Source organism: Papio anubis, unplaced genomic scaffold (assembly GCF_008728515.1).
Source record: "Papio anubis isolate 15944 unplaced genomic scaffold, Panubis1.0 scaffold1737, whole genome shotgun sequence".
Lineage (NCBI taxonomy): Eukaryota > Metazoa > Chordata > Mammalia > Primates > Cercopithecidae > Papio > Papio anubis.
In genome coordinates this window covers 1-11,593 of record NW_022161732.1, presented here as the reverse complement: position 1 = coordinate 11,593, position 11,593 = coordinate 1, and the positions used below count along the sequence as shown (strand labels likewise).

Genomic DNA, 11,593 nt, shown 5'->3' with positions numbered 1-11,593 from the left:
TGTGTGTGTGTATGTGGAGAGGGAGAGGGAGATTTATCATGATTAACTGGCTCATGTGATCACAGAGGCTGGCAGGTCCACATCTGTGGTTCTGCCTGGCGGGCTTGGGTGCTGTCCGCATGTGGGAGAGCTGATGGTGCAGTTCCTGATGGCGGTGGCTGGCAGAGGTGAAATCCAGAGGCATCTGCTGGAGACTCTTCCTTTACCCAGGGGAGGCCCACCCACGTCACAGAGAGCAGTGGTCTTCACTCTGTGGATTAAAGTGTTAATCGTATCTCAGAGTACCTTTGTAGAAGTATCTGTAAGATCCTGTCAAGTGTAGTTGACCAGGTGTCTGAGTGCCCCGTGGCCCAGCTAAGCTGACACAAAATTAACCATCACAGCATCTAAGAAATTTGTGCTCTTCCTGGTTCTTAGTATGACAAGTGAGTTTCAGTTGAAAACTGGCCATTTTTGGCCTTCCGGCTGGGACCTGGGATCTCAGTGAAGCATTCTGCATTGGCTGTCGGGGAAGGAGGGGGGCTGCTGTCTTGTTGCAGGTGAGTGCAGAAGCCTAGGTTGCCCGCTTGGCCTCTGTTGACTATGGTGGAGCATTCTCCTTCCTCCTGGGCAGGGGCGGCAGGTCTGGCTCCCCAGCGTGCCTCAAGGGAACTTCCCTGGCTGGGAGGCTTAGAGGTGCCTTGTTCTTGTTCTCCACGTGGTTTCTGCACACTGTATGTGGGTGGGTGGCTTCATGACTGCTGGATGGTGGTAAAAGTCCTGACTCCACAAGGCCCTTCTGATAGCTCCCTAGCAGCAGGGGGTGCCCCTACTGCCTGTGTAAATGGAAGTCGAGGTGTCCCAGGTGGTCTTCCTCAGTACCACGGAGGTGGGCTGGGGCTGGGGGGCCGTGATAACCACTGCCGAGGAGGAAAGTTCCACCTCCTGCTTGGCTTTCTCTGACAGCACCCCGTGGAGGGTGAGGGGATCTGGATGCCTCATTGCAGCCTAGGTGCTCTTCTGGGTCTTTGCTGGAAGGGAGGGATGGAGACGGAGCCCATGTTTTCTGCGGCGTGTGCTAGGCTGCCTTGGTTAGGGAGAGCTGGCTTTTGCTGGTGCTTTTTTTTGTTGTCTGTGCCCCTTGGGCATTTCCAAGTTTTAGGCTTCATCAGCTCCAAATGTGGGATAGAGGAGGCAAGAAGAAAGTCCCGGAAACGCACCTTATATCCTGGGGTCTTAGCTAGTCTGCCCTATTTTCTCCGCTTTTCGGAGTCATTCTGTGTTTGCTTTATGCATAATTTTCAGTATGTTAATTCCGCTTAGTGGGAACAGTATGGCAGAGTATGTTGGCTCTATCTTCGCAGAAGTGGCAGTCCTGTTTTTTAAGATGAGAGGAATTAGGGCCAGTTGGCTACTGATGGGACCACTTCACTAGGGAGAGAAATTGTGGGAGCCGAGTACTTGAGCAGGTGAGAGCGGCTGAGGCTACAGCAATGACATCTCCTTTCTCTCAAGAAGGAAGGGCAGGCTTGTGGGAAGTTGGTGGCTTCGGTGGCCCCCAATCCACAGGTCTGAGTTGCATGTGAGTCTGGACAGAGGTGTGGTCTAGGACCATGAACTGCAGTGGGAGCTGGGGTTCTCAAAGTCACTTCTAGGTTCAGATCCAGGAATCTCAGGGGCCAGCCTGGAATCAGTGTCCGAGGGTCAGGAACCACGACCTTCAGTCCATGCAGGGGTGAAGGCTGCAAATCCGCCAGGCTGGCAGATACTGGAGGGCAGGAATGCCAACAGCAGCACCTGGAGATCAGTGCCCGCTGCAGGGCAGCGCCCGACTGTCCTCCTGCCTCTGTCTTGGTGGAGCCCCGTCCCATGTCTTGTGAACTGCCTCTGAGGAGAGGTGTGCAGGAACGGGACTAGGGGCTGCCTCCCTTGGCACCCACCGCCCTCCTGGTTTCTCTCCAGCACCAGACTCGCAGAAGAAAGAGCCCGTGTTTTCTGCGGCGTGTGCTAGGCTGGCTTGGTTAGGGAGAGCTGGCCTGGCTTTTGCTGATGCTTTCTCTACACCCTTTAGCCACATAAAATGCATAAAACAAAACAACTATGGGATTAAATTGGGTTCAAAGGAGCACACCCTTTTGTGGGCTGTGCTATAAAAAGCAAAAGATCTGGGAAAGAAGGTCCCTCTTTGCTTTCCGCTATTCAGATCACGCCTGAGTGCTGGGCGCTGTCTCAGGCCAGGCATGTGGTGAGATTGAAAATGCGATGGGTCCACTGTTGCCTCTCAGCTGTGGGAGCCGCTGCAGACGGGTCTGATGTGGACTTGGGCCTGTGGGCCCCCTTAAGGAGGACATAGCTTTGGAACTGCCCAGGGATGTCTGGGAGCCAGGGAGGTGTATGGCAGAGGTTGGGTGCTCATGCCACCTCGGGGCATCCATACAGCCTTGGCTCACTGGGCCTACTGCTTGGCTTTTGAGTGTTGCCAGGTGGTGGCTGGCAGCATGGAGTGTCCCGGGTCCTCTGGGAGCTGCAGTCCAGAGAGAACTCTGCCAGCAAGGGCACGTCTGCCTGTGGGTGCTGCCTGGACTCCAGCCCCATGCTTGAACTTCCCCCTGACTGGCCTCTCCATGGCCTGGACGCTACCAGGTGTATGCTTCTGAGAAGGAGGCCTGTTGGGGGCCGGGGGTGCTTCTGTGGCCGGGACTGTGTGTTTGGTCCTTCCTCATCTCCCTCTCTTTGCTTCCAGACAAACGATGCGGCCGGCAACACCTGGAACTGGCTCTACTTCATCCCTCTCATCATCATCGGCTCCTTCTTCATGCTCAACCTGGTGCTGGGCGTGCTGTCGGGGTGAGAGACCATGTGGGGGATGTGCAGGTGCCCTCTGTGTTCTCAGCTGAGGGGTCAACAGGGGCACACGTGACACTTGGGGTGGGGGCCTGGCCCATGGGTGCCCTCTGTGGTGGTTGCTCCTGGTGTTCTATGTTCTGGCAGCCCTTCCTTTGTGCCACCATCCTGACCTGTCCTTGATGATCCCCTCGGCCCCTTACCTCTATCATACTCTTGGCCTTTCGGTGGTCTCTGCCATGGGGGAGCAGCGGCTGCTACTCATCTGGCCAGACAGGAGGTGTGGTCTGTGATGGGAGGTGTGGCCTGGGTAGATGGGAGGTGTGGTCTATGGGTAGATGGGAGGTGTGGTCTGGAATGGGAGGTGTGATCTGTGATGGGAGGTGTGGTCTGTGATGGGAGGTGTGGCCTGGGTAGACAGGAGGTGTGGTCTGTGGGTAGATGGGAGGTGTGGTCTGGGATGGGAGGTGTGGTCTGGAATGGGATGTGTGGTTGGGGATGGGAGGTGTTGTCTGGGATGGGAGGTGTGGTCTGGAATGGAGTGTGGCCAAGAAATTGGAATGAGAGGGTGCTAGTCCTATGGGTGGAGTGGGAAATTATAATAGTCTAGAATGGGAGGTGGTCACAGTGGGAGGTGTATTTCCTGCTGGTGGGGAGGTGTGGTCTCGAATGGGAGGTGTGGTCTGGGAATGATGAGGAGGAGTTGTGGTCTGGTGGATACAGGAGTGTAGTCTGTGGGTAGATGGGAGGTATAGTCTGGAATGGGAGGTGTGGTCTGGAATGGGAGTGTGTTCTGTGATGGGAGGTGTGGTCTGGAATGGGAGGTATGTTCTGTGGTGGGAGGTGTGGTCTCGAATGGGAGATGTGGTCTGGAATGGGAGGTTGGTCTGGGTGGATGGGAGGTGTGGTCCATGGGTAGATGGGAGGTGTGGTCTGTAATGGGAGGTGGGGCCTGGGTAGATGGGAGGTGTGGTCTATGGGTAGACAGGAGGTGTGTGTGGTCTGGAATGGGAGGTGTGGTCTGGGAATGCAGTGTGGTCTGCTGGAATGGGAGGTGTGAGGTCGTGGAGGTGGCTGAGTCATGATGGGAGGTGTGGCCTGGGTAGATGGGAGTGGCAGGTAGATGGGAAATTGTGGCCTTGAGTGGAATGGGAGGTGTAGTGCCAGCAGGGTTGGTCCTGTGATGGGAGATATGAGTCTTGGTAGGCTGGGTGTATTTCTAGGACAGAGGTTGGAGCCAGCCTCTGCCCGGCTAGAAGAGAGCCCCTCATTACTACCAGTGAAAGAGGAATGGCTGGGAGGCAGTGATCTCTGCCAGTCACCTCCTGGGCTGCTGCCTGGGCGGCCCTTCAAGCACCTCCTCTCAAGTCCTCTTTGTGCCATTCTCAGGGGAGGGTGAGAGAGAGGGCTCAGGGCTGGGGGTCCATCCTGGAGAAGGTGGAGAAAGAGTCCTCTCTGGGAGTGGGATGTGGTAGACGGCATGGCCAGGTGGGCCTGTGGGCACACAGCACCTTCCTGTCCCACCCTGGGGCTGAGCGCTGAAGAGGTGCCATGTATGGGGCCTGACTGGGGTTGGTAGTTGAGGCTCCTGCCCTACCACAGAATGAGGAGTTGTGCTAGGAAGGAGGTGGAGGGCATCAGGCCTGCCTGGCTCCCTGCTCCCATCTTGGCCTCAGCTCCCCTGTGAGGCTGGAGGAGCACATCTCCCCTCTGTCCTCCCTATGATCCCTGCTCAGGCCCAGGGCTCCGAGCTGGGCTGGGGATGAGCCTGGAGAACCTGGGAGTTGCTGCCATGCTGATCAGGACAGGAGCAGCCACACAGTGGGGTGGCTGGAGCCGAGGCCTCTGGGCTCTGGAGGGAGATCGTGCCCTTGGTTTTGGCCCTGTCCTGTAAGGGGTGTGATTGTCACTAGCAGGGCTCTCCAAGAGCCTCCATGGGAACCAGAAAGCTCAGGGGATGGCAATAGAACTCCTAGCCTGGTGGGGTAGCCGGCGGAGGCTTGGGGCTTGGAGGAGGCACCAGGGGAGGGACATCTCAGCTGAGACCCAACTGGGGGACTAGAAATGAGCAGGCTCAGGAAGGAGGAGGGTCTTCCAGGGAGAGAGCAGCTCGAGTGGAGGCACAGTGGACAGAGGGTTGTGGCCTGTGTGTAGCAGAGGTGCTTGGAGCTGGAGTCAGAGGGTGTGGTGGGGAGAGGGCACAGGGGCTGGCAGGGGGCTGGCAGCAGCCAGGCTTGTGAGGTGCCTGGGCTGTGCCTGGCGCCGAGGGCGCTGAGAACGCTGCCTGGTGGGAAGCCTGGCAGGAGCATAGGTGGGTTCAAGGGGAGGCAGGAGGGCAGCCTGCTCAGGGCTTCCTGCTGCGTCCCTCTAGGGAATGTGCAGAACAGCCTGAGGGGCTGGAGGGGAGGCCCGAGGCAGGGCCTGCATGATCTTTCCAGCTCCTTCCCCACTATGAGGATCTCAGCCTCTGGGGAGAATGGGATATGTGATGGTCCTCCAACCAGCCCAGCTGAACCCTCCCTCAGGCCCGCAGGCCCAGCAGAGGGCCCCCAAGCCAGGGACCAGTGCCCCCCATGTGGGTCCTGCACCCCGGGGTGGCAGTGGTGAGAGGCCCCTTCCCAGCCTTGCTCTGTGGGAAAAGCCACAGCTCTGCCATGTCTGGATGAGAGCTGCAGGGGGGGCCAGCTTGGGGCCAATTCGGCCTCCCTTTCTCTCCATTTCCAGAGCTCCCATCCTCACCGCATCCCAGAGAAGCAGAACAGGTGGCCCCTGTCCTGCCCCTTCTCACCCAGCGAGGACAGAAGCTCAGGGAGGGCCGGCCACTGCATGAGAAGCAGCTGCTATGGGGAGGGGGCAGACTGCGGGGGGGAGCTGCTGCTAGTAGCTCTCAGATCCGTTCAAGCAGTGATGTCCTTGCCCTTTCCCTGTCCCCCAGGCCCTCTCATTCTCAGGGCATGGGATTGGCCTGGGTGGGGAGGCCACAGTAGACCCTGCCTTCCTGTAGATTTGGGACTTGGGATGCCCAGATGGGAGGGTGCACCTGGGCAGGCCCAGTCACCTTGCACTGCCTGGGCTGTAGCAGCTCAGTGCCTAGCAGACACTGGCCCTGCGCCCGGGGTCAGTGGTGGTCAGAGCCAGGGACTGTTGCGCTGGGGCTGTGTGTGCTGGGACTTATGCCTGCCACACCCACTCCACCAAGCCCAGAAGCTGTGTGTGTGTGTGTGTGTGTGTGTGTATGTGTGTGTGAGAGAGAGAGAGAGAGAGAGAGAATGACTTACTTCCGGCACTGTGAGCCTTAAAGCTTGACCGGGAGTCTGGGGCTCGGGTGGGGGTACTGAGCTGGAAGGGCACATGTTCTCTGCTGGTCACCATGATGGCTGTAAAGGCTCAGGTGGGGCTGGGGTTAGATGTCGGGGGCCAATGACAGAAGGTCTCCTCTCCTGCTCACTGTGAGCCTCAGAGGCTTGGTTGAGGAGTCTCTGTGGACTCTGCGGTATTTTCCTTCCGCCTCTGGCCTGCCCTGACCCAGGCCCTTCTTCCCTGTCCCCGTCTGTCCAGTCTGTCCCTGTCTGTTCAGTCTGTCCCTGTCTGTCCCTCCTCCTTCCCACAGGGGCTTTGCATCTGAACCAACAGAGGAAGCAAAGTGAACGTTCTCCTCTGGAGAATTCTTGCCAGGACCTCTCTGGAGGACAGCAGATAACAGAGCCTGGCGCAGGGGGGAGGGAGGAGGCGCGTGCCTAGGCTGCTGTAGGCAGGGGCTGTGAAATTGTCCCTGCTCTCTAGAACTGCCCCTCTGGGGACCAAGGCACTGTCCCTAAGTGCCACAGGAGTCTGAGGACGGAGGGCTACCTGGGCTGCTCATGGAGGCTCTCTGGGTGCACAGGGAGCTGCATGGTGCTCTGGAGTGCTCAGGTTAGAAGAGGCCGGGGTGGCAGGGGCCTGCCTGAAGCGGCAGCCTGCAGCCTGCATGTCCTGTCCCGGGCTTTCCCTGGTCCTTTTTGTCTCTGGGGCTGCACACCTGTGGGGCTTGCACTCACCTGATCTTGCTTTTCTGGCCCCTGCATGGTAGGGAGTTTGCAAAGGAGCGAGAGAGGGTGGAGAACCGCCGTGCCTTCCTGAAGCTGCGCCGGCAGCAGCAGATCGAGCGAGAGCTCAACGGGTACCTGGAGTGGATCTTCAAGGCGGGTGAGGGCCCGTGGGAGCCACTGCACTCCTGACCGGCCACTGTTAGTTCTCTGTCCCCAGTTCTGCTCTGCTGCCAGCTCGGGTGCCCTGGCTGTCGGGTAGAGCCTGGAGGGGCTTTGTAGTGAGCAGAGTGAGAAGGGATTTCTCTCTAGCTCACCCGGGGGCCTGGCACCAGGCAGCCATATGGCTCTGAGGACAGTGGCCTTTTAAATGGAGGACTCTGCCATGGCCCAGCCTAAAGCTGGTCTCTCCCCATTAGTCTCAGCCAAGTCCCTTCTGTGCCCTGACTCTGGGCTTTGTCAAGCCTGGACTCCCTCCCCTCGCCCCAGGCCAGGGCTCTTCCCTCCACATGGGGAATCCACTCCCACTTCCTAAGGTTTCCCAAGTGGCTCCTGAGAGACGAACTTGCTTGTGGCACAGCTGTTCTCAGGGAGATGACGTGTGGGTAGGGACGGGCAGACACAAGGCGGCTGAGTCCTCTTCACAGGACACTGTCTGTCCCAGTAGAAAAAGCTCAGCCGTGGGCCCTGCTGGCATCTGGAAGCGTAAGAGCTGATAAGGCAGCCAGGTGCAGTGGTTCATGCCTGTAATCCCAGCACGTTGGGAGGCCGAGGCGGGCGGATCACCTGAGGTCAGGAGTTCGAGACCATCCTGGCCAACATGGTGAAACCCCATCTCTACAAAAATACAAAAAGTTAGCTGGGTGTGGTGGCGGCGCCTGTAATCCCAGCTACTTGGGGAAGCTGAGGCAGGAGAATTGCTTGAACCTGAAGGTGGAGGTTGCAGTGAGCCGAGATCGCGGCCATTGCACTCTAGCCTGGCAACAGAGCGAGACTCTGTCTCAAAAAAAAAAAAAAGGTTGGTGCAGTGGCTCACGCTTCGTAATCGCGCAGCACTTTGAGAGGCCGAGATGCATGGATCACGAGGTCGGGAGATTGAGACCATCCTGGCTAACACAGTGAAACTCTGTCTCTACTAAAAATACAAAAAATTAGCTGGGCGAGGGTGGCGCCTGTAGTCCCAGCTACACGGGAGGCTGAGGCAGAGAATGGCGTGAACCCAGGAGGCGGAGCTTGCAGTGAGCAGATTGGCGCCACTGCACTCCGTGCTGGGCTACAGAGCGAGACTCCGTCTCAAAAAAAAAAAAAAAAAAAAGAGCTGAGAAGGTGAGCCTTCCAGACAGAGATGTGCCTCTGTCGTGGGACATTCCTGGGGTCAGGAGGGCTCTGACCTGAGGCTGTGTTCCCCTTGCAGAGGAAGTCATGCTGGCTGAGGAGGACAGGAATGCAGAGGAGAAGTCCCCTTTGGACGGTAGGTGGCACTCGCTGGCACTCCGGTGTGGCGGAGAGCTCTGGTGGCCGTGTGCCCTCCGTGGGTGGTGACATGTGCCCGCCTGCATGTTTCACGCGAGGTGCTCTCTGCAGTGCCAGGCACCTACACAGCCATCACATGAACACAGACGAGGGCCATGGTGTCTGACCCTGGGCACCTGACACAGCCCACATCGCAGGTTTAAACTGAGCTGTGTCTATCCCCAGGGCTTGGGGTGCTGCTGTTCCCAGAGACCATGGGAAGGCTCATGGCACAACCTGGGGCCACGAGAGGGAGCCTGGGCCCCATTGCTGTGGTTGCTGGCACTGGTTACCAGCGTAGCTGCAGCAGCAGGAAGGCTGCCCTCTCTGCACACTCACCGCTCAGGTCAGGGCCAGACAGCATGGACACATCTGTGGCAGTCTCAGCCCCATGCCTGTGGCTCTGAGCAGGTCTGTGCTGTCCCCGTTGTAGTCCTGGCCTTGCCCCAGATGGACATTTCCTGGTTTCCCTGGTGGCCAGGCCTCCCCACTGGCCTCATTTTGGAAGGAAGGGAAAGTGGGGACCCCTCACCCTCAAAATTCCTTGTCTCTTCAACTCTGGGGACTGAGAGGGACCCAAGGGGGCCCAGAATCACCCAGTCTGAGCCTCAGCCCCAGTTCAGGACAGGAGCTCAGGAGAGGTCGCTGGTCTCAGTGGGAGAGTGATCCCATGCCCCGCTGAGGCAGGTGGCCTGAGGGCTGCAGCTCAGGCAGTCTCTCCCATCCTTTGTTTAAAGCAGTGCTGAAGAGAGCGGCCACGAAGAAGAGCAGAAATGACCTGATCCACGCAGAGGAGGGGGAGGACCGGTTTGCAGATCTCTGTGCTGTTGGTGAGTCTCAGGGCATCCCTCCGGCTCTGCCAGGCTTGAGCTGGACATGGAGTGCGTGCTCCACTTCCCCTGCTGCCCAGCCACTGTTGGAGACCCCTTCTTGCCCAAACGTCTGCTGCTCCTGGCTTTGTGACCCCCATGTGGACATAGGGCCCTTAGCCATATCCCAAGGCTGGAGGACTCTGCAGGGCCACCTCTCTCTTCAGCCCCTGTCTGTTTTCCACTTTCTGGACCTGCTACCTCTGAGACCCTTGTGTTATCCCCTACCTCTCAAACAGTACAAGGAACATTCTGGTTCATTTATCCAACAGAGCTGTGTCGGTTCCTTTCCTCTCTGGTACCAGACTCTGGGTCCAGAAGTGCCTGGACATTGCTTCATTTTGAGACACCAAGTCTCTCTGCAGGAGATCCAACCTGGACTTCCTTACTGTACAGCCATCTGTGAGTGGACCAGATTTAGAAGATGCCTCCCATTATATTGTTACATGTATGAGACAGAACTCTTGAATAAAACAGGAAACACACACACTCACGTGTACACACACATACACTTAAACTGGACCTTTTCTGTCCTCACTCAGCACTAGGAAACTCCTGTTAACAACTTTGAACGTACCCTTCCCTATTTCTCCATGCTCATCTCAGATAATACACACAAACACTCATACATCCACACACAAGTATGCATGTAGAGTTTTGGAGTCTTCTCCTGTTACAAAAATGATTTCATATAAACTTGTCTCATCAATCCCTGTCCTAAACCGCTCCTAATCAGTTTGTCTGATTCTAGCCCCCTCTTGTTGGGGGCTACATAGCGTTGCTGATGTGGAGTCACTGGAGTTGTTCAGTTGCTCGTCTTTTGATCGTCTGCTGATGGCCATTCATTTCTAGTGCTTTTATCTCACTATGAAAAATACTGTCCCAAGTCCTTGAGAATGGCTGTCCTTCCTCACTAGTGCTTTTCTCTGTGGGGCAGATTCCCAGGAGCAGGTGCTGAGGGTGAGGGTGTTGTACTGTTCAGAGTTCTGTGCGACCCCACATTCCATCCACAGTACAGACTTAACTTCGCCCTCATGCAGTGCTATGTGATGGCTCCTTTTGATTTTTCCCAGTTTGAGGCCAATTTGATGAGCATAGAGTCATATTTCTTTGGCACTACAATTTTCCTTTCTCCTACTGTCTGTGATGCTGGCCCTCTTTCTAAATGTTTGTTCCCTGTCTGGACTTGGCCTTTGGTTACTCTTATATGCTATACAATTTTCTATTGGGTTTGTTTGTAAATTATTTTGTATTTATTTTGACAATAACGAGATACCAATGTATATCATAGATCTGAATGTTTTATCGTCTTATAATTTTATTTTATTTAACTAATTTTTTTTTTGACACAAAAATTTCACTTTTGTTGCCCGGGTTGGAGTTCAATAGCGCGATCTCAGCTCACTGCAACCTCCATCTCCCAGGTTCTAGCGATTCTCCTGCCTCAGCCTCCCGAGTAGCTGGGATTACAGGCGTGCACCAGCCGCCCAGCTAATTTTTTGTATTTTTAGGAAAGACAGGGTTTCACCATGTTGGCCCGACTGTTCTCTAACTCCTGACCTCAGGTGATCTACTCACTTCGGCCTCCCAAAGTGCTGGGATTACAGGTGTGAGCCACCGTGCCTGTTCCATCTTATAATTTTGAACAATTTATTATATGATTGTGGTAGCTAAATAGTTTCCTTCTATTGCTATTTTATCTAGACTTTTAATTCTGATTTTGTAAAATGAAGAGTTAAAATGTCTTTGGTTTGGAATCATTTAAATAACACTGGAACTCTGTTTTTTATAGATGAGATAAAACTGTGAATCTACCTAATCCAAAAAAGAAAAAAAAAAAAAAGGATTTGGACCAGTGTTGTGGCTTAGGCTTTGTTAGGAAATTGCCCCTTTCTCTGGGTGTTCGGATCCCTTTCTGTGGCGCTCCGCACGGCTCTCTGGCGATTCTCTTAACCTCGCCTGTGTCGAGTGCTGAGTGCTTGTGCCTCACTCAGCAGATGTCTATCCAGTGACCGCCTCATGCCAGCAACCGAGGCATGGGGGCCGCCGCACTGGAGAAACCCATATGAAAGGCCCTTCATCATTGGAGTTTCCGTGCAGCGGGGGCATCAGACAACAAATAAGCTCGCAAGGAAAATACGCCGCATGCCAGAGCCCTGTGCGAGGAGGAAGAGGTCAGGAAGGCAGGAGTGGAAGCGTGTTTGTGGGGGCGTGGGGGGCGGTGCCAGAAATTCATGGCCATAGAAGGCCTGAGGAAAAAGACTGCCTTTGAGGAAAAGAGTTGTAGGAAGTGAGGAGGTCGGCCTGAGGGAAGCCAGGAGAGGTCAGCCTGAGGAACTCTCAGGCCAACCCCGGGACGCGGGA

General features: G+C 55.9%; 1 protein-coding gene across 2 annotated transcripts; it reads left to right on the top strand.

The window, feature by feature from the left end:
• Positions 1 to 6: 6 nt before the first annotated feature.
• LOC101024287 (voltage-dependent N-type calcium channel subunit alpha-1B) lies at positions 7 to 10,554 on the top strand. 2 transcript variants are annotated; one of them, XM_031661488.1, is made up of 5 exons: positions 7 to 2,826; positions 6,893 to 7,008; positions 8,263 to 8,319; positions 9,098 to 9,190; positions 9,502 to 10,554. In XM_031661488.1, exons 1-5 carry the CDS (start codon positions 2,573 to 2,575, stop codon positions 9,633 to 9,635), a joined length of 654 nt encoding a protein of 217 aa, XP_031517348.1. In that variant the 5' UTR covers positions 7 to 2,572; the 3' UTR covers positions 9,636 to 10,554. The 2 variants fall into 2 exon arrangements, with proteins under 2 accessions (XP_031517348.1, XP_031517349.1); XM_031661489.1 differs by having other exon boundaries at positions 9,101 to 9,190; positions 9,502 to 10,551.
• Positions 10,555 to 11,593: the final 1,039 nt, after the last annotated feature.

Excerpts from the sequence above, each read along its gene's own strand:
- LOC101024287 (XM_031661488.1), top strand. The coding sequence starts at position 2,573 with ATGCTTGAACTTCCCCCTGACTGGCCTCTCCATGGCCTGGACGCTACC. Across the intron at positions 8,320-9,097 it reads GGAGAAGTCCCCTTTGGACG|CAGTGCTGAAGAGAGCGGCC; the intron begins GTAGGTGGCACT and ends CTTTGTTTAAAG. Across the intron at positions 9,191-9,501 it reads TGCAGATCTCTGTGCTGTTG|AGCTGTGTCGGTTCCTTTCC; the intron begins GTGAGTCTCAGG and ends TTTATCCAACAG.